The 24124-nt window shown below is 39.4% G+C and overlaps 2 protein-coding genes across 5 annotated transcripts in view; both read left to right on the forward strand.

Annotated features, from left to right (window-relative positions):
• CMSS1 (cms1 ribosomal small subunit homolog) overlaps window positions 1-10877 on the forward strand; it is a 246431-nt gene extending 235554 nt beyond the window's left edge. For all 3 annotated transcript variants that reach the window (XM_065829335.2, XM_065829334.2, XM_065829336.2), the window contains 6 exons: window positions 2332-2391; window positions 3066-3168; window positions 4618-4678; window positions 5554-5641; window positions 7262-7350; window positions 10609-10877. In XM_065829335.2, coding sequence (XP_065685407.2) covers window positions 2332-2391; window positions 3066-3168; window positions 4618-4678; window positions 5554-5641; window positions 7262-7350; window positions 10609-10692 — 485 coding nt within the window. In that variant the 3' untranslated portion in view covers window positions 10693-10877. The remainder of the gene's footprint in view (window positions 1-2331; window positions 2392-3065; window positions 3169-4617; window positions 4679-5553; window positions 5642-7261; window positions 7351-10608) is intronic.
• A 1010-nt stretch (window positions 10878-11887) lies between these two features.
• Window positions 11888-20717, forward strand: LOC136107829 (cell cycle control protein 50C-like). Of its 2 annotated transcripts, none has more exons than XM_071808830.1 (7): window positions 11888-12236; window positions 13067-13177; window positions 14408-14509; window positions 15899-15989; window positions 17035-17127; window positions 18105-18314; window positions 19396-20717. In XM_071808830.1, exons 1-7 carry the CDS (start codon window positions 12024-12026, stop codon window positions 19581-19583), a joined length of 1008 nt encoding a protein of 335 aa, XP_071664931.1. In that variant the 5' UTR covers window positions 11888-12023; the 3' UTR covers window positions 19584-20717. The 2 variants fall into 2 exon arrangements, with proteins under 2 accessions (XP_071664931.1, XP_065705245.1); XM_065849173.2 differs by having other exon boundaries at window positions 11889-12236; window positions 16990-17127.
• The last annotated feature ends 3407 nt before the right edge of the window (window positions 20718-24124 follow it).

Below are 24124 nucleotides of genomic sequence, written 5' to 3' on the forward strand. Positions count from 1 at the left end.
GTTAAAAGCCAGTGATGAACAAGGCAGAGCAGAGTTAGGTTCTGTCAGCTTGAGGTTTCATTAGAGATGAAGGCGATGTTGAACTTCTCTGCCTCTTATCCTGCAGATGAAGAGGGACTGTCATTTTATAGACACTCTCCATTATTTGTTGGTAGTGCTCTTCAAATGGTCTGGTAACTCACCTGTACACACCTGTGATATTTCTTGAACTCTTAGTGACCTGTGTCCAATATAGGAGCCTTCTAACCCAGCAGTGTTTTTTCTCTTTTAAAGTTTAAGCCTGTCTTTCTAGATAAATATGTTCCTTCTTAACATCCATGATTCTAGGCTGACCCTTCCTTATTTCTATGGGGCAGGTTCAGCTTGCTTTCTTTGAATCAAGGAAACCTGGAGAAGTCCCATGTAGATTGCTTGGAAAAGCTTTTGTTAAATGTTTTTAGACCTGTAGGGTTTTTAGCAAATAGTAAATTGCTTTGGCCTCTTTCTTATTAAAAGAGCCTTTTGGACTAGTGAAGTGACCCATTTCCATATTGGCTCTTGGCTTGGATGGAGATATTTTTCTTTTATTTTTATGCTGGGATTTGGAGGCTTAGAGTGCCAAGGACTTTACAAACTTCTATGGCTGTCAAGTCATTCACGTCAAAGCACTGAGCGAATAACAAGCAACTGTTTGGAGTTGTGTATTCTTGTGAACTGACTTGGTGCAGAAGGTCGGGTTCATAGTCAGCATGGTCTCTCGCTGTGGTCTGCAGCTATGTGGTTTTTTTCCCCCCTTTCTGAAACTTTCATTTAAAATTGTTGCTAATTCTCCAGTGTTGCTGGAGTGTTCCTGAAAGGTCAGTGACTGAAGCTTGTGTCCTTTAGAAACCATATTTTGAATCATTCAGTCATTAATGACGCTTAATATATTCAGAAGAGCAAAACAACAGCAAAGATATTTTGCCACTGGGAGGAAAGGACTGTGGTGGGTGTACAGAGCTCTCCTGTTACCAACAAATGCTTATGAAAGGGCAGCCTCTGCCCTTCCCCAGTGGGGTCAGGAGCATCTTTTACACATGATTTTAAGAGGACATCAGCTACTGATCCTTCAGTCGTATACAGTCATTCCCTTTGGAGCTCAACTCCCAGTAAATGTCAGTCTCTGGATTTAGTAAAAGAGGTCAGTGAACAGTAAAAGTTTTTAGCAAGGTAGCACCCATTAAATACAAGATATAGTGATGGAGAGTGCCTGTGCTAAAGAAACTACACAGGCAGGACTTCAGCCAGGTATCAGCTACAAAACAAGTTTGTCACACTGTTTGTTCTGGTGGAAATCATGGATTGATCCTGCCAGCATTAGCACAACGCACCATCCTTGTATGCACGAATAACATATGTAAGGAAACCCCCTTAATTTAATTAAAATATATCAGCAATCATCTCATCGCATAGACAAGGCACCCTGAGGTGCTGTACTTCATGCAGAATGATGACAAATATGTGGGTCCCTGAAGGCAGAGTTGTTAATGCTCGGCAGGAGCATATTGTTCCATCAGGCAAAGGACCCTTAACAACGGTGGCAAGTTTTCAGATCATCTAATTTTAATCACCGTCTCAAGAACTTGAACTTTTTATACAAACGCCAGGGAAAGGAACGGCCTTCTAAAGAACCCCTTAGGACCTTGTCTTTCTCCATTGCCTCTATATGAAGCTTAAAGTTAAAAGGCATGTCTGCCACAGACTGCTTTTAAGACTTCCTGATTAAAATAGGGAGCAGGTGAAAGACAGCCAGGCAGTGGGAAATTAAGGAAGAGGAAGGCATTAAAATGCAGTATGTTACTATTAGGTTTGATATAGTTAGGTAGATTATCACAATATGAAAGGCCAGAAAGAGGAACAAGCTTATTGACAGGTAGATGTTCTTGTATTTACACTGTATGAATTGTTTGGGTGATGTGCAAATTTATCTGCCATAGGTGATTGGAGGAACAGTCCAGCAGGTTGACTGTAAGGCTTTTGTCTAAGACCTTTGATTGTGGCAAAGACATATGAAAACTTTCGTAAAAGGATGCAGTCACACCTGTGCAGCCCTGTATTCAGGGTTTCAATGTGGGAGAAAAGAGAAATTGCAATTGAGTTGAGAGATGTTACTTTCATTGATTTATCCAATGTAAAGCTTCAGGAACATAAGGTGTACATTAATCTTCGTTTGACAAATGGTAATTTATGATGATGGATTTTAACACAGTTACAGTTTCATCGGTGTAACTAGTGGTTATGCTGCAAATTCATGATCCCCTTTTGCTGTTAAAATTGCATCAACAAAACTCTTTTTTCCTTTATTTTTTTCAGATTCCTGTTTTTTGCCAGCCAATGATCTCACCCACAGTTTTTCTTCATACCTGAAGGAAAGTAAGTTAAAATGTTGGTCTGGATGAGATGAAAGTTGTATGCAAAACACTGTTAATACTATACTGTTGCAGTTTTTATCTGTACCTCAAAATATTTTGAATTAGGAAGTACTAGTTTTTTCTTTTTTATCATGATGGGTCTTGTTTTTCTGGCTCTTTTTTACTCTATCAAAATGTTCTAGAGTTTCTTTTAGTTGCTAGGGATTGTATGTCAGTAATTTATTGTGGTTTCATCAGTAGGTGTATGTATTATCTTATAGTAAAAATCCTGCAGCTGTCTGCTGACATGAACTAAGAGAATTTTTATTTTCTTTTATATTTGTATAGAACTTCTGGTCTGGTAAACATTTATTTTCGATTGGTATTCTCTGATACAGGTCGCCATATGTGGCAAATGAAGACAATAGGCTTGTCATCTTACAAAATTTTGATTTTTAATGCTTATCTAATTTGTTCAGTTATGTGATATTTCTGTATTTTATTTATTTTGGGCATTTTCTTTCCAATTGCTCAGCCATGACTAAATGTAAAAGTGTTGCCAGAGATCCAGACCTCATAGGAGACAGCATGTGTGTTCTTGCTGCTGGCTACCACTCATCATGTACTCTATTTGTAATTTTAAATTGTGGCATGTGGTACTTTCTCTGTGTGTGTACACGGGCTTTTTCATTGCAGTCTGTCCTAAGTGGGCAAAACTCCGTAAAAGCCACAAGGAGAAGAAGTCAGTGGTGATGCTGGTTATCTGCAGTTCTGCCCTTCGTTCCTTGGAACTCATCAAGTATGTCGATAGCAAATGTTATGTTGAGGTTGGCAGTCAGTCAGAGGTTTTGTCTTGGAACCACAGACATAAAGGCAAAACTGGGACACTGTCCTCTGCTAGCCAACAAATTCACTGACTCAAACTGATGCAATGTCCCTTGCTTCTTTAAACTGTGGGAGTGTGGTGTTTGGTTTTAGAATGAAGTAGCAGTACTTTAGTTGCATGGAAGTGCTATTATGTTAAAAACCAAGAATAAAGTGTAATCAATTTGGGGGAAACACACAACACATTATGCTTGGAAATAGAGTAAACCCATAAAGCATCAGGATCCACAGCTAGAAGTCCTGAGTTTGCACCAAAGGCAATGAGGACGTGGCTTTCAGGGCTGCAAGTGCCAACACATGTATCTGGCCTGAGTGCCCCCAGGTCTGTGTCCTTGTTCTCAGCTGACTCAGGCTGGCAAAACTGCTGTGCAGAGCCAACAATTTTCAGTGTTCCCTGCCCTCTTTTTTTTCCCTTCTCTATCCTCCTCCTTTCTCACTCCAGAAGGCTTGGTGACTTTGATGAACTAATGTTTGCCTCACAAATGTCATGGTTGTCTTTTGCATGTTGACCCCACTTCCTCTGACTGTCAGTACAACATGGGATGGACAGCTGGGAAGTTTGACTCCATGCCACAGACAGACACATAGATACAGCAGATGTGCTTAGCCCCTGCATGCCAATGTTACCATCTAAGGCTTAAATGGTTTATGTATGTACTTGTATATAAACCTTTAGCATTGCACAAGAGAAAATTGAAAATTTGGTGCACTGCAAAAACACACAGAGAAAACTGTCTTAAATGGCATTGGGTAAATACTGAATATGTTGTCTCCAGCTTGATTAATACAGAACACGCAGTTGTCAACTCTGTGCCAAAATGGGATGTCAGAAAAACAAGTCAGGTTTTCCGACAAAATAGTTTTGGTTAACTGGAATTTATGCAATCTCAGCAGTAAAGACTGTGGCAGCCGAAGTTTTCCCAGCAACAACACTGCAGGAAGACTCTGTGAAATATAGATTGGTCCATACACAGATCTTTCCTTTTGTGCATGCACACACATGTTCATTCATGCCTGTATCTCCGGAACTGAGATATTTTTGAGTGAGAATTTGGTGGTTAGTCAGTTTTGAATTAAGTTAGCTGTGAAAGCACAGGCCATAATTATTAAACATTATCTGAAAAGCTGTCTAAACAATATTGCCCCCTACTGATATCTTCTATTGTGTTTGTCCAGTTGTTGATCACTGTTGATCAAGTAGCAAACAAGAATGTACATAGTGTTCAAAGACGAGCAAGGGTCACTGGGGGACGGTGTGCCTCAAGCACATTGAGAAATGCCAGTTAGTTTTGCTTTCCTCCTGTGTGGTCTTAATCTCAACCCTAATGCTTGCAATTCCTTTTTCATTTTTTTTTATTGCTAGGTCAATGACAGCATTTAAAGGAGACTGCAGAGTTCTCAAGTTGTTTGCAAAACACATAAAGGTAAGAGAGCAGCAAGGGAATTTTGATAGAACAATTAAACAGCTAAATAGTGCCGTACCATTTTCTTTTTAAAGCATTTAGCAATAGTGCCTTTCATATAGTGTTCATATAATGTTCCTTTCTTTAGGTAATGCTTCCTTTGGAAACCCATTGTTGCAGTTTGAGGTATCTAGCCAGACACCATCTCAAATAACTCTGGTGCAATCTTATGCAGAATGTAAATGCTTATGCATATGATCTGTTTTAAAGATGTTCCACATTCCTGTGAGGTGCTCATTCAAATGGCTTTTGCCTCTCTAAATAGAAGGCTCACACACAGAGGTTTGTAAAAGCAAACTGTAGCAGCACCCATGTTTGCATTCTGCCAATGAGACACCTGGATACCCAATATCCATACCTGTTGGAGAGCACAAAATAGAAGGATGTTGGGTAATGAGTGGACATTTGGCCTTTGATACAAATGCTGTCAAACATGCAAATGTCACTTGCTTTATTTCACCCTTTTCTGCTCTCTTCATCTTGAAGGAGTTTAGAGCTAATTCAACTTTGTCAGTTTTCCAGACATTTCCAGAGAATTTGTTTAAATGCTGAAGGAAGCATGCTGTTCTCACCTCCAAAAATAGTTGGTGCGGTAGCAGGTTTTCAAAGTTGAAAATGACTCAACTTCTAGAGAAGTGTGATGCCCAGCTGGCTGTGACATTTCTTAAACTTTCTCCCAGATACATCAGTTTGACAGTTTGAAACATGAAGAGCATTTGTTGCTTGGTGGTATTCTAGCAAGAGATACTATGAGATTTTGAATTTATTTCCAGCTTTTTGAGAATTAACTTTAAAAGAATCATGGTTTTACTGTGGTTTGTCTTTCTTCAAATTAGATAAAAGAACAGATGAACATGTTGGAGAAAGGCGTGTTCCACATCGGGGTTGGAACTCCTGGGAGAGTAAAAGCACTAGTGGAGCAAGGTAGGAGTCAAGGAGGTGTTTTCTCCATAAGTATCTTGTACTTGGTCTCATGAGAAGCAAGACTTCAGTTGTTTTTGAAGTGCTTAGATTGACATGAATCTGTGGATTTGAGTGCTGCACTGTACGGTTCTGTTTCTCCACTTCTACTGTGTCAGTGAAATCAGGTCAAGGTTCTAGTAGCTGATTTTATGATCACTTCAGGCTGGCATAAATCAGTATTACCAGAGCAAGGCATAGTAATACATCCCCACCCACCCGCCCAATCAGTGCCCGCTTATTCCCCATTCCTGCTGCTTGTGAAAGCCCGAGTCTGTTTGGCAGCTCAGTGAACTGATCCCAATTAGAAGTGATCCCAATTAAAACAAAACCGGTGTGCACACAGAATCAGGTAATGAGCAGGCAGAGGCGGGGGACTTCCTCTTTTGGCAGGAATACTGATTTATGGTGACTTGAAAGTGATTGCAAAACCATGATGTAAGATTTAAAGCTCTAGGAAACCAAACATTGCAAGTAAATCTAAAGGAAATAATGGCAGAAGTCGTTGTATCATATGTCACTCTGAGTTCGGTGTAAACTTTAAAACTTTAGTGAGGGTGGATGAAAGATTTCCTGGCTGATTTGATTTTATTTCTGATTTGCCTGTAACAAAATTAATTATTCTGTATAAATCTCCTTTTCCCAAATTTTGAGTACTTTTAATTACTCTGTAGATATTATGTACACAAAGAAAAGCAAACAACAAAATGACAAGATGACCCTTTCTATTCCTCTTTCTAAAAACTGCCTTGCTCTGACCGTGGTTTCTTGGACAGAGACTGGCTGTGGATTGGGACTCTACCACTCCTTCTGAAAGGGTACAGGAGTAGCATAATTTTCTTGCTTCCTCTGCCCCCCACCAACATTAAATCATTAATGCTCCGCATATCAGCACATTAATATGTTAGGTGGAGGCAGCTTATGGCAGGGACACAAGATGTATAGTTTCCTCCTAAGGTCTACTCCTTTTTTGATACCTTGGTGTTGCAGTGCTAGCTCACTAGAGAAAGGAGAGGAGACAAACTGATAAGAAAAATTGTAGGCATCATGTAGAAGACCAGAGAAAAATAGGAGAACAGCTGGAGGGCCTGTTCAGAAAGGACCTTTTTCTTCTTTCACCACCATTTATTTGGAGAATAAAGGAATTCTTCAGCAGCACCACTGACCTGACTCACATTCACATAGCACCCGGTCCTGTAAATTGCTAAACACTGTCAGTTCCCATTAACAAGAGTTTTCAGACTGGGGTCCTTGTGACTTACCAGCTCCTCATCAGCTGTGGAAATTCAGCTCCTGCGGTTTCATCAAGAGGAGGCTTGAGGAATTATTTTCTGGCAGGATGTTAGCTCTTGACAAACCTGGCAACAGTAGTTGTTCTGCTTATGTGTTTGTCTTCCAAAAAGCTATGGGATTATGTGGTTAAGGGAGTTTGCAGTGTCAGTGCATTAGTTTTCCAAGCAGAAAATATAGTACTTAAATGTTCGAAGATTAGTTTTCCTTGGAAACAGACAGCAAAAGACGTAAAAGCCAATAATCATTTTGATAAGCACATGTCAAATTATCTTTTTTGTGTTGCCTTTTTAGATGGCCTGTGCTTGAACTCCACAAAATATATTATTCTGGATTGGAATTGGAGAGATCAGAAACTAAGGAGAATGATGGATATCCCCGAGGTATCGTATAAGCACCTGTATATATTCTGTATATTCATTACTTTTGATTCTAGCGCTCAGATCTTGGTCAGTAAGGTTTTCTTTCTGTAAAGCAGACTTCAGTGGTCTAGAAACACAAAGAAGTCAACATTGGACTGTTAAGTGTGTACTCTCAGGTCTCAAAATTACCTTCTGAGAAAGTTTTTTTCCTTTTTTGTTGCAAGTCACAGCTGCAGCTTCCATGGTTGTGGTATGAATTTCTCTTCTCCTGTTTACGCTAGATGGTTGTTTTACCTGTTCCCAGGAAGTTCTCTCAGTAAGAAGACTTTGTGTAAAAGTTTCCTCAAAAACTAAATAAAACTTTGCAGCAGCTTTTGTTTTTTGGGGTTTTTTTTGGCAAGAGATAGGGTACAAACTCTGTAGAGCCATCCATCATTTGTAGACTATTCGACTCCTTCTAAGATAATTCACTATTCTTTTCAATTCTGTAATCCAGCTTTCACATTTATTGCTGTGAGAAGCCATGTTTCCCATATGCTGTGGGGCATCAGCTGGTATCTAACCAGCAGAGAGTGAAAAAGGCAGATTCCTCTATTAGTTGTTGTTATAAAGCTTCCAATTTCCTGCAGTGCTTCCATTTTTTTGCACGTTTAGAGCAGGCCGATATGCAGAATCTCCGGGGAAGAAGGACATTTTTTGCATATAGACATTAAGCTGTTTCACAAGTGAAACAAATTATTAATTGTTAATCCTTCTCTGCACTTGTCTATATATTTGTATGTGCTCTATTTTACAGTCTCACATACACAAAGGTACGTGTTCCTAATAATCTCGGATAAAGCGCGTCGCAAAAATATACATTGCAGAAATGAAGTAGCAAAAAAAGCCCGCTTTGCTTTTTGAGGCAAGGAGGCTCCCTTTTGTGGAAAATCCATAGGGCTTTTTTGTATGGTACTTGTACTTACCTGTAAGTTTTTAAAGAGCAGAGAACGCTAATTCACAGACATAACAGTACAAAAGCTGCTGGTTGAAGTAAATGTACGTACAGTAGACTACGGATGATCCACCTCAAAACAACTGAAGGTTGTGCTGCTATTATTTAATTTGGGGCTATTGTAAACCTGAACTATCCCTTTCAGCTCACTGTAGGTAACATCACAGTATTTCTCTAGGAATGCAGGCCAAAAATTGAGACTCCGGATGTATTTTATTAAGGTAAAATCTTAAGGCTATCTTAACATCAAAATGTTAAGGCTTAGTTCAAGTTAAAATCAAGTAAGAATGTTCCACCTTCACATATAGTATTAGAATAACGAATAGATATTTATGTGTGATTACAGAATAATGAACATGTGATTACAGAAACGTCTTCTAACCTGCATTTGACTTAGGTAACACAACACACAGAACGGTTTTTTGACATCTTGAGCTATGTAAGTGGAACATCTTGCAGCTATTTGTTCTGCTGCAGACCTCACACAGACTCATGAAAGTTATTTATAAGAAAAGTCAGAAATAAAAGATATCCAAATAATGTTTTGGAGATAAGGCATCTTAACACAGTAGAAACTAATGGAGTGTTTTGGCACCTTTCAGGCTTGAAATATGGAATACAGTCTCAGTGAGCAGAGGATCTTACTGTTGTATAAACATGGTCAAATACTTGCTATGAATAGTCATAAGTTTTCTCAACGAAGAAAGGAATTATCATACCAAAAATGTCATTTAGAGAGTTGGCAGTTTGATGTACTAATTTCTTTCATCCCTTACTAGTTGTGGAGGCAAAATTGTACCCTTAAAATTAGGAATTATGCATACTGACCTGTTTTCAATGCAAATCTCAGTTATCAATAATTTCTTTGCATATTTAAGGTGCTGCATTACTAAATTTCATTGCAATTACACCAGTAAGCAAGAACAGATGGAAACACGTGTCCATTCTACTTACTGTTGTTTGTACTCACCTGATGTTCAGTGAAGAATTATGTACACAGTGATACATTCTCATAAATATATTAATTTAGAAACACATGAATCTTCCATGGTAGTGCTGTAACCCATCATATCCACATAGTGGATGGTGCCCTGATTCACTGCTCTCTCAGTTGCCTCAACATCTCATTAGTTAATGTTGTTGGATTTTTTTTTCCCTGTTTTTGTGTCTCCCACATCATTCATCCCAAACAACGGAGAGAAGGAAATAAAAAGAAAGCTCACAAAGAAGCCAGAGGAGGGGTAAATGAGTTTATCAGATTCTGGAGTTATACTAAAGCATAAAGGTTAAAATAAAAATTGATTTTGTACTTTAGGATCTGACCAAAGGACAAGCTTCCTGCTTTGAAAGCTTGGTGTATATAGGTTGATGACAATACAGAACTGTCTCAACTCCTCAAATTACTTCTATGTAAGATTCAAGCTTTTTCAACAAAAAACAATATTGTATAGTCTGCAAATAATACAAACACTGAGCCTTGAGGAAGTTTTAAAATACGGGAAGTTTAAGTTTCAAGCATCATGAAAGTAAAAATGTTTATAAGAAATGGACTTGTGATAGAAAAACAACTGTTTTCACCCTCACGTAGCACAGTGGGGAATAGGGATTGGCCAGGCTTTCTCACATGATTTATTCCTGTACAAAAGGGAGGCACAGAAGGATATAATCCTGAGAGAAAATTTGCAAATAAGTTATATGTAAATGGGAGGAGAGAGCTATAAGGAGACTCCGGACTAACCATGATGATAGAGAATCTTGTGTTCCTGCTGAAATATGTAGTCAGTTAGTTACTCTCGAATACATTTGTCTTTTATCTTTGACAAGTAATAAACTACAGGCATGTCCGTGTTATAAACCAAAGTACACTGCATACAGCACATGTAGACCTGACCTTCATGCTGGCTTCCATTCAGGTGTCTCAGACACAAACAACACGCTTCCCATGGACTGCTTCATACCAGTTGATACTCTGGAAAGTCACGTAGGGATTTTGCAGCCCAGGATGGATCTCTTGCTGTGGCAGGCTTCATCAACTCCCTGCAGATTACAGCTTTTCTGGGGTCATGTTAGATGGGACTTTACGAATCACAGTTGTACTTTAGGACTGCAGAGCAAATGCTAGATATTTTACAAAATCAAAATGTTCTGGAGCTCACGACCATGTATGAGAACTACTTATTTAATTTCTAGTCCTGTAGTAAGGTGCCTGAGTAAATAAATAATGGTATTTAGCCAAAGCATTATGAGTAACTTTTGATGCTTGCTTTGATTTTTGTTTTCTTCAGATAAAGAAAGAAACAATTGACCTACTGGAGACGAGTATTATAAAGCTGTGCAGAGAGGGATCTGTGAAGCTGGGACTCTTTTAATGTTTTTACCAACAAGGAAGTCATTTGCAGCTGCATTTTACTGTTACTTTGTCTGCAGTGAAAGTGATTAACAGATGATGGAATCAAGAACTTTGGCTTTTCAGAGGTCTATCAATACAGAAAGAATGCACATTGCAACTTTTTCTTTGTTTCCTTTTAATAATAAAATAATTGTTTTGGTTTTAGTCTCGTCATTATTTCTATTGCAGAACAGTGTGTTACTGAAACTAGAGTTATATTGCATTTGCCTGCTCGATTTACTATATGTCACTTTTAAGACTCTGAAGATGAGAAAACTTGGGTGTGAAAGTCTTTGTACAACTCAGTTCTCTGTTATCTCCCTCTGCTGTTCCAAAGGAGATATTCACTTCTTTCATGAGAGTGGTAATCTAGTTCTTGCCTTTGACGGTCTTTGAAAATACTATATGAGTTTCAGTAATTTGTCAAAAAGGTATTTTTCACCCCTCTCTTCTAGAACTGGCCAAATGTTATTTTTTGCTATTGAATAATAAACTATCTATCTATTGTATTGAGACTTTATTTTGGTTAAACTTCTGAAGTGTGCCAAAAATATTCTTCTGTTTGTCCATTTAAATTAAAACAAGGTGATCTCTGGATGATTCTTTTGTCTTTGTGGATAGTAGGTAACAGATGGACTTTTTTCAGAGGACAAGATTAATAAAGGTTGAGTAAAACATCAGCATCTTGGAAAGCCGTTCATCCAAATCAGATATTTGGAGAATGTGTTTCCATTTTGTGATTAAAAAAATATAACTTTTTTACAGCTTTGAATTGCGTCTGAATCAATAGCAATGAATGTAGTAGGTTGAGAAAATTGATTTGGTCTTCCAAAGCAATGTTTTCTGTCTGGTGCTGTCTCAGCACCTGAAGTCCTCTCCAGTGGCATCCAGTGCAATTGTAGTAGAGCTCCTATCATCATATGCCATGCCTGTTAGCTAGCCAGCTATGGAAGTGAAGGGAGAAGCAATAATACATCTGAAATTACACAGAAATTCCAGTATCTCGAGCAGTATCGCTGCAAATGAATAAGACATAACAAATCCTACTAAGTTGCGGGGCAGTTGCTTTTCCAGGAGGCATGAGCCGGACACCCTGAGCAAAGTACACAATCGTTAGATTAGTACAAGCTGATGAAGGGGATCCAAACGTAAATGTAGAAAATGAGGAAGAGAGAGATCTAGTTAATGAGTAATTCCTGGCCATAGTGCAGGTTTGAACAAACAATGCAGCCTCCCAACAGCAAGGACAGTATCTCAGCTTAAAGACTTTCCTGCACAAGTATATTATTCATTCCTTTCACCAAGAAGAAAATGAAAAACAAGACAAGCTGTCTTCCACGAGAAGCAGGGGCGCATCCTTCCAGATGTCCGGATAACAGCGCATTCAAACAACAGAGGCTCCCAGCTTGGAAACCCCAGCTCACCATTGCGACCGTGCTCTCCAGCTTCTTTCTCACAGGCGCGTTCTGCCTTTCTGTGGGAATCTGCCTCATCCTGTCCACAAACAGCATCAGGGAATTCCAGGTTTGTTCTGGGGGTGGTGTTCGTAGGTATTCTATGAAGCAGAAACTGGGCTATTTTGGGAGAGAAAAGGCTTTGAATTTTTGCTTCCAGATAAAGATGGTAGCAATGGCTTCATGCTTCAGGCTCAGGTCCAGCAAACAGTGTCTCTGTCAAAATCCTCAGAGACAGCTAGTCACTAAAAAAAGGAAGCACTGGGTGGTTAACTGGATGGTAATATCTGAAATATGAATGATAATTACTGCCACTGGCTGGTAACACCTGAAATGTTGTCGCTATTTCCTGGGTTTTTGTAGGGAAATAGACTAACTCCTTTGATAGTGTTTGGTACTACAAGAACATACATGTTTGCTGGGGCAAAATCTTAAAACGCAGCGAGCCCTAGTGTTCAAATATCTCCTGGAGGTACAGTTGGTTATACCTGTGGCGGTGTTAACAGACTCCTGGTTGGACGCAACGCTCAGCACCACATCCAGGCTGTTCAGGAGCGGTGGGTGGGCCGTGATGTGTGTGGGGACTGCTCAGACATTACTTGGTCAGCCAGACCAAGCTGCAGAAGTGTTCTTCACTCAGCACTCCTTTGCCAAGGAGCAGATGTGGAGGTTCTGCAACAGTCATCAAAAGACTCTGAAACAGCTTTAAACCAGGGACAAAATTTGTGAATGTTCATTTAGGCCAAGTCCTGATTCTCTGTCGAATTTTAACAACGTTTTTGGCAGCGCCGAGTCGCTTAAAAGACAACTGCTCTGAGAAGTCTTGCAGCTAAAACACTAACTTTCTCCTGTGTGCATGTCCTTTACTACAATATCTCTGCTTGTTCACTTCTCTGACAGATTAATTATTCAAATGAATGCTCAGAGTGTTCAAAACTCCGTGAAAATACCTCTAATTGGAATAAGGAATGCCACTGTTCTGTTAATTTCACGCTAAAGGAAGATATGTTGGTAAGTGGATGTGAGAAACCAACTCAAGTCGTTTAGTACCTCCTGTTACTTATATCCCCATACGATAAAATACAGTAATTCTGCTCTGTAGAGCTCCCGACTCAATCTTCTTTGTACTTTTTAAAAACATGAAATACTCAAAATTTTAAACTTTTGCCTTTGCTATTTATTTTGGTATGTTAATGAAGATCAGGCTACCTCTGTCGCTAGTTGAGAGATGTCCAAGGAGAAGATGGGGATGAAGGAAATGGTGTTTGATTGCAGAGGTGACTTGTCCCTGAGTCAGCAGCAAACCCTTGCCCCTGGCCTGGGATTAGTTGTTACTGCACTGCTAAACTCTCAAATGAGAAGGAAATCTAAAGCTCTGACCACTTGGCATAAGTGAACTTTTTTACAAGGATTATGCTGTTAATCCCCAGTGTTCTTGAAATAATTCAAGTCTAGCAATGTCATTCTGCAGTTTCATTTGGGAAAAGTATTCTTGATTTGCTGTCCTAAACTTCCAGGTCATGTTGCTGAGGCTGTTAAAATGCTTCATGTTCCACCAGAGAGATTTGCTTAATACAGCATAAATGATCCCTTAAAATTACAGTGCAATTTAAATTATGGAGTCACTTTAGAGTTATTCAGTGTTGAAGAGGCTGTTAAAATACTCTGTAATTCTTCAGATTACATTGATGTTTGAGATGAGAAGTTTATTTAACTGAATAATGGGGGATTATAGTTTAATAATTTATCTTGCTTGTATTTGCCTGCCTAGCATTTTCCTTTTAATTGCAGGACTAAACTTTCTAAAGAGTTCACCTAATTGATGAGAGTCAGCTTATTTTTCAAAAAACCTGAAGGAATTAAGAGCTAATGGGTATTTTAAAAGTATTTTGTGCACCTTCTTTTATGGAAAATGAGTGTCAGTCTCCACCAAATGTTGATAGTCAGTGCAGGCTCATGGCCAGCCGTGCCGTCTTGAATAAAATAGTAATAAGACATTTTTATTTTAGATTTCATTTGGTGATTCAAAGTATGTTTAGTTTTGTGCCAAAATACTAAAACTCGGTTGGGGTAAAGATTAGATTCTAGCAGTGTCGGCTGAAGTAGTGGCTTAGAGTTTAGTTATCAACACTTAAATATGAATTGAGATCTCTCTTCCACTTTCTTTTTTTAGCAAGTAATAGGATTTCTCTTTGTCTACATGAAGTCAGCTTACTGAAGGGATTTATCCTTGAATTCTAGGGTGACGTTTTTATGTACTACGGCCTTCAAAACTTCTACCAAAACCACCGTCGATATGTGATATCAAGAAGTGATGCACAGTTGTTGGGTCAAAATGTAAATGTAAGTTTTCTTCTTTCTGTTATGAGATTGTCAGTGTTTCCATCAGGTACATCTTTGACCATATGGAGAGCTAACTAGGCGTAACTGTAAGCGTGTTAAGATGGCTCTAGGGAGGAATAAACAGAAGGTACAGATTTTCAGTGTTTGGTCTCTGTTTTTATGATTGTTAGGGCCATTATGTCTAATAAGTTAATAAGAGAGGAAGGTTGAGGGGATAAATCAAAGATGTCAGTTCAATGTTGCAGTTCTTAAACCTGCACCTAATAGGGAAACTGATGAAAAATACATTGCCTTTTTCAAATAAATTTACAGAAAGCTTTTCCTTCTCATGTTTTCAGTCTTAGCCAGAAATGTTTTAACCTGTGCTTTTATTATAGGGTTAGGGAATTAAGTTATTCGGAGTCTTTTATTTTGCCATCTGGCTTTGGAAGTGGACAAGAAGCAGGAGGAAGTTTATGGTGAAATAGGTGATCATGTAGCATTCTGAAGTATGCAACTTAGAGGTCTAAAGAGGAGGCTAGACAGCATCACCTGCAGCAGGTCTGCATAAGGAAACTGGAGTATGCAACCATTGCATTCCATTTTTTTACTTACAAATGTAAAACACATTTTCTTTGGCTTAGAAGTAGCATTTCTTAATATACACAGAGTCCACACACTGTCTTCTCAGTACATAGGATGATTGTGCCATAATGATCTGTTCTTTTTATAAAACGTTTCTTGTAACTCTCAAGACATGTTCCCCATCCTTCTCTAAGGGTCCAGCCAGCTTGTTTGTTTGCATCCAAGTGGAACCACTTTTGGCTTATTGTGCCAATCAGTTACACAGTTTATTAGTTACTTGAAAATGTTTCTGATTTTAAACCTCAAGATTTATAGTTTCTTACAAGCCGGCCTAGGAGAGATGTGATAAATTTGAGATGGGCTTTTGTTTTTCACAGTGTGTCATCAACCATCAGCATTTCTTCACACAGAACTGCAGTAATGTGGCTAACTGTATCTGCTGTTCTCCACCACTAAAGCAGTCCAGGTCAAAATTGAAAAGAAGGAAAAATAAGATGTTCTAGGGTAAGCCAAGGTTTCACTGGAACTTTTTAAATTGTAGCTATATTACGATAGCAGATCACCAGATGAGTTTTTGTAGTATGGACTTCGCAAGTCTGCAGCAGAATTCGGTGAAGACCTTAAGTTTACTTACTGTGATACAGAAGGTATTCCTCAACTACAAATTCATTCATTTGGATGTATCTCTAATGTGATCAAAAGGTACTGGAGACTAAATTATTCAGTAGCTTTACAGAAGAAGGAATGGGAGGAGAACATTAACACCAGCAAACCAAAACAAAACCCCAGGCTCTGTGCCTGATTGTTCTGTGACCTTGAATGCAGATTGAGAAGAGCTATTGCTCACCCTTCGCCACCTACCAAAATGGGACACCCATAGCTCCGTGTGGTGCTATTGCCAACAGCATGTTCAATGGTGAGTAGGTACCTTCCGCATCTGCCGTACTAATTTCCACTTGAAACTATTCCGTTACCCCAATCCAGGTGAATCATGATGTTGCAAGATCTCTGTCTTTCTTCCACAAAAGGTTTTCTTTGGCAGTGCTACTGTGGTGAAAATGGGGCCCTACTTCCTGCTGTTTAGTAACTTGTCCCTCATTTTGAAACTGAGGAAGATTTTTCATTTACTAAGACCCTCTTCAATGTGAATATACAACAGAACTTAGGAATTGAGTCCCTGGTGAAAATAGGAATGATGATACAGATTTAGTGTACTTCCTTGCTAAAAAGTACATTGTTGTACAGTGTTGGGAAAGCCTTCCAACAGTGGTGTGCTTAGAAGGAGGTCACATGTTCTACACATTGGTTTGGACCTTTGCATCTGTGTGGCTGCATTTTGTTCTTTGAATGCTGGAAGCATACATAGTCCTACACAATTTGATCCCAGGTTTGATCTTTTTTTATAGTAACCTAGTGGGCATAATCTGCCTGTGAGTACATTTGGGCTGAAACCTCAAGGGCACCTAGCCATGAACACTGGTGGATTTCAGAATGGATTTCTTTGGGAGAAAAGAAGGCAAAACGCTTCTACAGACTTTTCTCCTCTACCCCATCCCTTTGTCTGTCCCATCCTCACCCATTTTTTCACCTGTTCCACGCAGCAGATTTTGGCAATGCAGCATCTGTTTTCAAGCAGCTGAGCCACCCATACCCTGGAGGACTTGCAAAGGGGCAGCTGCATTCAGTAACTTCTAGATCCATTTGATTTTTGTCTGCCTGTGCACCTCTCTGCTCCCTTGGAAGTCTGATTTACTGGGCTGAGCTCAGACCTAGGCCAGTGGCCCACATTGCTCTGGAGCCCTGACTGTGGGACAGAATGCTCCTGCAGAGAACTAGGGATAGCAAGATTTTTAAATGCTGGGGAATTAGAATGACTGCCTTTTACTCCTAAGTCTTGCTTCTTGTAATCCCTGCAGATACTATTGATCTTTTTTACAATCTTAACTCATCTGTTGTTCAAGTACCACTGCTGAAGACTGGAAACAGTTGGTGGACAGATAAAAATGTGAAATTTCGCAATCCAGTATCATACAATCTCTCTTCTGCATTTGAAGGTAAGAACAGTTCCACTGGTATTCCTTATTTTTCAATGGCTTCCCTACCTTGCCTCCCACATGTGTGGGGGTCTCTCATTCTGAGATGAATTGCCTTTGGGAGTAGTACCTCCAAAAGCAGGTTGGAAAAGCAGCTCTAGAGGGTGACAGAACAGAACACAGTATCATAGAAATTGCAAGAAAGTAGTTTTGGGAGACCAAAGTTAGCCCATGTCAACACCCTCCTGTGGAGTTTCTTGTAATGCTTAATCCGTCCAGAGGAAGCAAAGTTAGAGTAAATTTATTTTTTCCTATTGAAAACATCTGTGAAGGAGAATTGCATGTCACGTCTTTCCTTCTTCATGCCTTTGCAGATTCTTAAGCAGTTGTCAGATAAGTGAGGCCACCATAGTCACTAGGTCTTTCAAACAGCTGTTTCCTGGGGCTATTTCCTTGTTATGGTTGATCTGTATTGAAGGGGGACTAAAAGCTCCCTATTCTGGATCAGGTCAGTGCTGTGCTGGATGCAATATGCAAGAGCTAATTATCTAACTGGTTTTCATATGACAGATTCTAAATATCATAAGCTGTACCTTAAACTGCAAAAAGGTGCCTTTCTGGTTGTACAGGAATAAATTAATGTATAAAAATGAAGGCAGGTTCCACATTATAGAGAGCATGTTGCTTGCTGAAGAGGCAAGAATCCAGAATAAACGGTATTTTCATTTGCGCGAGTCACTTTGGTTTTCCTGTGCTTGAAGTTTCCAATGTGGAGCAACTGCTGGGTACCGTTAAACTCTGTTAATTGGTGTTTAACGTGAGTGGAGATGCCTGGGTGAAAAGTGTTATCTACCATATATAATATTTCAATACTGGGCAGAGTCTTATGTCTCTCATATTTCATACGCTGTGTTCGTTGTGATTAGGCCCAGAAGTTAGTCACCAAGCGCTGTTTTTCCTGACAGCATGTCTTTCTTGGTTTCTTTCTTTTTCATCAGGGACAGCAAGACCTCCTTACTGGCAGAAACCCGTATATTTGTTAGACGAGGAAGAAGAAAGGAACAATGGTTATGTAAATGATGACTTCATAATCTGGATGCGAGTGTCAGCCTTTGCTACATTCAGAAATCTTTACCGTCGTGTCGAGCGGGTGAGGCAGTTTGTGGATGGCCTCCCAGCAGGGAATTACACTTTTCATATTTCCTATAGTATCCTTTCTGATTATCCAGAACTATTAGATAGTTATAAAGAGATGGAAGTGGATGGGATTTGTGTAGTAAAATGACAGCGAAACTGAGCAAAGCGCTCCAGACTAAGTCACTGTGAAAAGACCTAGTTTTGAGGCTGATGAGACACTACAAATGGGTTTTCTTTAGCCCATGCAGATGGAGTTAAACAGAAATGGCAGCATGTGACTTTGGATTTTATTTCCGAGGGGGCTAGTTTTAGCTGGAGACAGCACATGGGAGCTTTACACAAAGGTTAAAACTGAAGACTGGGAACCTGAAGAGATGGTTGAAGACGCTGTTTTAGCTGAAATATTTAATAATGGCCTAATGAGATGTGTTGACGCCCTTACTGGGGTGCAAGAAGTGCCAGAGGTATCCCTGCTGTTGCGAGCTGTGCAGGATGCCTGTGCCAGCAGAGCCCTCTGGCAGATTTGGGCCACGTGCTGACAGGAGCTTTTGTGCTGGTGAAAATGCACTCTCATGCTGAACAGCGTGAACTTTGCTGACTAAAGCTCTTGTTTTGTCAGCAGGAGTTATGGCAAGATGACTATAAATTTCTCAGCTGACAGAGCTATGATTTTAAATGTTGTAGCGTAGTTCTATTCTGAAAGTTTCAATGTGGAGAGATAAAAGGTAAAATCATATATTATCCTGGGTAGACAAAGCATTAGGTAGAGGTGAGCACTTCCCCTCAGTGAGAGTATGTGGAGTATCATCATGATAAGCTGCCCAAAAGGCTCATTTTCAACTGAGTTTTCATAGCAGATTATCACAGTAGCAGTTACATAAATTATGAATCTGAAATTTATGTTAAAAAAACTATTTCCATGTTTACACAGAGACTGTATCTAAAATAAGTGGATTTCTTACAATCAGCTGCTGCTGAGCTTTTGGACCAAGAGTAAGAGAAATTACAGATCAGTTAAAGGAGGTTTTGCAGCAAATGCAGATCTCTAGACTCTTTATGCCTTGGAAAGGTTTTTGAGCACTTAGCACTCATTTTTCTCCTCCTGTGAATAATGTTAACTTTGTCAGTGAAACCTTAACATCCTTCTATCAGATTTCCCTGTTACCAAATTCAAGGGAAGGAAGCATGTGATTCTTTCAACCGTGGTATGGAGCGGAGGAAGTAACCCATTCCTGGGAATTGCCTATGTGGTTACTGGCACAGCAGCAACCCTGATGGGCTTTGTCATAACTGCCATCCACTTAAAGCTCAGAAAAAAGAAAACATACTTTCAGAAGTAATAAGGTTCCCTGGCTTTCTGAACAAAGGCAAAGGCGTGTGATGAGCAAAGACCATGCAGCACAGACCTCTCATCCTTTCCCCTGAGCTCTGGATCTGTTTCACTGACAGGTTTGGTGAACATAAGCGAATTGAGGAGAAGTGCTGTTCCATTAACCAAACCCAAACTTACCTGAGGCTGCATTCTTATTAATGCATGTGTGCTCCTAAATTTGTTTACTAGGCAACTTGTATTGAGATGAGCTACAAATGACAACATAGTGGGTTAGAATTGCAATGGCAAAGGAATTATATGGTACTAATATCTGGCCAGAAGTAAGGGTCCATATTCATTTCTTACTCAGCCCTTAATTCATACAATATTTCTCTTGACTTAAATGCAGCTTTGGGTAAAAAGTGAACTCTTCACCCAACAAAAAGCTTGAGCAGGTAGAACTTGGTGCCATGATCTATTTGTGGGCCATGTGTGAGCTGAATGGCTCGGCTTAGGTTTTATATACCTTTTCCAGCTATCCTGAAAAAGCAAGCAGCTTGGTGCAGCATATTCATCACGGTTTGGTACTCGATTTATGATTGAATACAGGGCATTTTTTAGGAGATTAGGGTTTGTTTAAACACAGTTCATTGGTTTTATATAGGTACTGAGAAAAACCTGCAAAGCTAGAGGGCATCAAAACACTGGTTTATATGTGTTATTAGAAAGCTTAATTTTAAAACTCCTTTAATTCTAAACATTTTAGCAGAAACATCTACCTAATATAGCTATTAGGCCACAATTGCACTCCTACTTACCCCACCCTTCCACATAAAGGTCCACAAACTTTTAAGTGACATGAAATGTCTCTTCCCCTTTCAAGCCCTTATTTCTGTGGTGTGGCGACTTATTGTCAATAGAAAACAAAGCATCAGAAAATCTGTCAACTTGCTTTTCAGAAAGTAAACACTGCAGCTTGTGAATAGGCTTATAATTTTCATGTTTCATTTTCAAAATTTTACACATTTAGGAGTTATTTCCAGTCACTTGCAAAATATAGGAAAAGCACTGAAGAATTTAGGTCAAGTATACCGTGGTACATCTGAATTTTTTAAAATAAATAAAATAATTTGAAAATAATAAAGCACTTTAATTCCTTTGATTAGTATCCTGTGCGCCCTACCTGCCCCCCTTCCTCCCGCCCCCCAACAAAACAAAACAAAACAAAACAACCTCCACAGTAAAACAAGAAAGAAATAAGGAAGAAATCAGAGATAAGAGCAAGAAAAGGGAATGTGCCACAGGAAGGCTGGATACTACTGTCAAGGACACCCATGTCTGCTTTTACAAGTGTCTCAGGAGCTTGTGGCCTTTGACAGATGGGCTTCTGGTGAACCTGAGTGCAGCCACAGAAGGTACTGTTTCCTTTAATTCTGCTTCATAATTGTGCCACAAGCAGCAGAAGGGGAGCTGCTCAGCCTGTTAGTACAGTCTTGTACCATCAATGCTTTATGCTGACCTGTTGGGTGAGGTGCATGTCCCTGGCTGCTTTTCCTGGTTGGGGCCAGTCGCCTCCATCAGAAAGCCGTAGAAACAGAGTTCTAGTATTTGAGACCCTTGCATCTAAATCTGCCAGCAGCTGTGGGAGAGCCCTACCCCTCACTGGACTGGACATGAAACAGTACATTTAGCAATACTTAAGCTTATTAGTCTAAATCACTTTTAACAATGAGACACACTCCTAAACCTTTTAAGTCCTTTTGAAATTGTAATTCCATGCAGCCCTCTGGAAAGCCCTGATGGGAGTTGCTGCCAAAGCTGAACTCAGGATTTCTGGCTCTGCACGGACCACAGGAGCCTCTTTCTTCTTCTCTTTCTTTTTTCCTTTCTGGAAATGATATGTCATCTGAGTGGTTAAGTCACAGTGCAATTGTCACTAATTTTGTTTCTTCATGAAGTATCTGATAAAAATGTTAGTAAAAGGAGAATAACGAGGTATGTATTTCAGTGAGTCAGTGTACACAGTCTAGCAAATAGTGCTTACAGTTTGCCCATTATCTCCCAGAGGTTTGTGCAAGAACCTCTTCTCTTGACGTGTACATTGTCCTCAAATGCCTCCACAGGGAAAACCTGTCTTCAAACAAATCTTCCTCTTTCTATTATTCCAGAGGCTGTCTAAGTCTTTGTTTATAAACCCCAAACCTCTTTTTCATCTTACCACAGCTTTAAACACATCTCACATCTTTTTTTGTACCCCCTGAACAGTATCCCTGGAAGCTGCTGCTTGAGCTCGAGCAGTTATTGTTGTTAACTCTGAGCAGCTCTGCAATGTTTGTCTGGTCATTTGGGATTTTGCTCCCCAAACCAGAGCAGTGGAAATGGCAGTTTTGATTAACTGCTCCCAGCAGATGGAATCTGCCTTGCTCAAAAGGGTGGAAAATAAAAGTTTTAGCAATCTCCTTTCACTGCCTTTTGTGCCAGTGCCACAGCTATGCTGTTGGTCTGCTCCTTGTGCCAGAACTTGCATGAATGTGCCTTTTCAAGAAGATTTTGTAGATGTGTTCCTCAGTTCCCCCATTGGAGAATACCCCTCTAGGTATATGAAATGTTTATTGGACTTTTTTTTTATGCTGCTGCCGCATTATACCCTCTTGTGCAGAGGCTGAAACAGAAGTGAGAGGCCTGGATGAAGATCTAGCCTGACATAACAAAGTTAGTAAAAGGAGTAAAAGCATCATTAGTTGCTCCTTGTTGTGGCATGTCCCACGAGGTTATCCCCTTTTGTCACCTGCTGATACCAGCAGGAAGCATGACTCCAGACAAAAATTCAGTGTGATTTTGAAACAGTTTGTTCTAGCTATTAGGAGACCGTTAGGTCAGATTGATCAGGGAAGCATACTGAGATCTGGAGAGTAGAGGCATGAAGGAACCAGAGATGTTGTGCTTATACTGAGGTACAAATTGCTTTAAAAACACCTGGCGTGTCATGACCAATACCGTGTCTTTGGCACAGCGCTGCTTTTGCCTTGCTCATTTGATTTTATGAATTAAGATAATGTGTCTTGAGTAAAGAAAAAAAAGCCCTGGTAAAACTTTCAAAATTGAATTCTATTTAACTTACCTATCAAACATATTTCCACCAATAGTAAGTGGGCCTTTTCCTAGGAGAGATTAACTTATGCAGACTTGTCAATTCAGTACAAAGATGTCTCGATTCAAGACTGCTGAATGAAATTAAGAGTTGTACCTGGAAGGTGTAAGTCAACAGCACCACTGTGAGTGCTACATCACAAAGCCATAAAAGACTTATTGCCATGATTTGTAATATTTTGGCATATCAAAATTATTAAATTGTTTGAATCTCTTTCCTGCAGATGCCACCACTTCAGAAGATAGCATAATACTTCTTTTTTTTTTTTCTTTCAAAGAAAAATGCAGGTTCCTTTGTTACTGCTACTTTTAAAGCCTTATCTTGCATCGTTGCCATATATTCAGTCCCTTTGAGCTGATAGAACTTTGCCTATTTCTTTCACTCTCAAAAAAAGAGAGATGCATGTCAGAAATGGAGTGTAAGTTTGGTGGACTGAAATTAATAATACCATAGATGCTTAAAGTGCTGGAAAGTGTTGGGTTTTTTTTTCGTTTATTTTCCTCATCTTTTTTTCTAGAACAGATGAATAAAGGAGGACACTATTCCATTTTTTTTTTCCTTTTGGGGAGTGGATATTTAATAAATGGAAAACTGGACAAAGGATTCCTGTTAGTACATGTATTATAATCTAAACTTATATGGTAAACATGGAACTGAAGTTAGGTGAGCTAAATGCGATACAAGTTTCTGGGTTTGGGTTTTTTTTAATGAATGTTGTCATTTGTAATTTTGAAGATGACAGTTACACATGGGAGCACTTTGTCTTCTGGAGATCCATAGTTCAGTTTACAGTAGCAAAAATATCTGGGGGTGAAAAGAACTCATTATTATGAAAAACCTATATGCGATTTAAATCTCATTTCTAAATTACAGGGAGGTGTAAGAGACAACTGTGTTTTAATGTCAAAAACTGTTGTGCTACTTTTGGTTGCCAGCTCCCTTTAGGATTGAATTTCATTAAGGGGATTTATATCTATATATATAGAGAGAGACATAAAAGTGAAGCAGGAGTTACAGAATATTTTAGTAGCACTTCAGTTACAGAACTTTTCCAGATCTTTTTCAGGCTTTACAGTTTCATGCATATATGTCTAATACCTATCTGCCTTAGTGGGTTTTCCTGTGTTCTAAACATAGACATTCACTTAACTCATCTCATCTAAAAATAAAGGAATTAGTCCTTGTGAAACAGACCAGCATGATCACAGACCTATAGCATCTGGAAAAATGAGTTACATGCTGCATCTATTTTATATAAACAGCTGTGTTGCGTGGAGGTGATTAATAATAGTCCTCGGATGGGGTGCCATGTATTTTAAAAACACATTACAGTGTGAAATTTTTCTGTCCTTTCTCTGAGAAATCGAACTAATACCAGAGTAAAGTCAAAGAGGGCAGTTCAAGGAAGGGAGGGCTTG

This window comes from Patagioenas fasciata, chromosome 1 (assembly GCF_037038585.1).
Source record: "Patagioenas fasciata isolate bPatFas1 chromosome 1, bPatFas1.hap1, whole genome shotgun sequence".
NCBI lineage: Eukaryota > Metazoa > Chordata > Aves > Columbiformes > Columbidae > Patagioenas > Patagioenas fasciata.

What these genes read in the sequence shown, in the direction of transcription:
- LOC136107829 (XM_065849173.2), top strand. Translation starts at nt 12,024, where the DNA reads ATGAAAAACAAGACAAGCTGTCTTCCACGAGAAGCAGGGGCGCATCCT. An exon ending in CGCTAAAGGAAGATATGTTG is followed by an intron (nt 13,178 to 14,407) that starts GTAAGTGGATGT and finishes CTTGAATTCTAG; the next exon opens with GGTGACGTTTTTATGTACTA. An exon ending in TGCCAACAGCATGTTCAATG is followed by an intron (nt 15,990 to 16,989) that starts GTGAGTAGGTAC and finishes TAATCCCTGCAG; the next exon opens with ATACTATTGATCTTTTTTAC.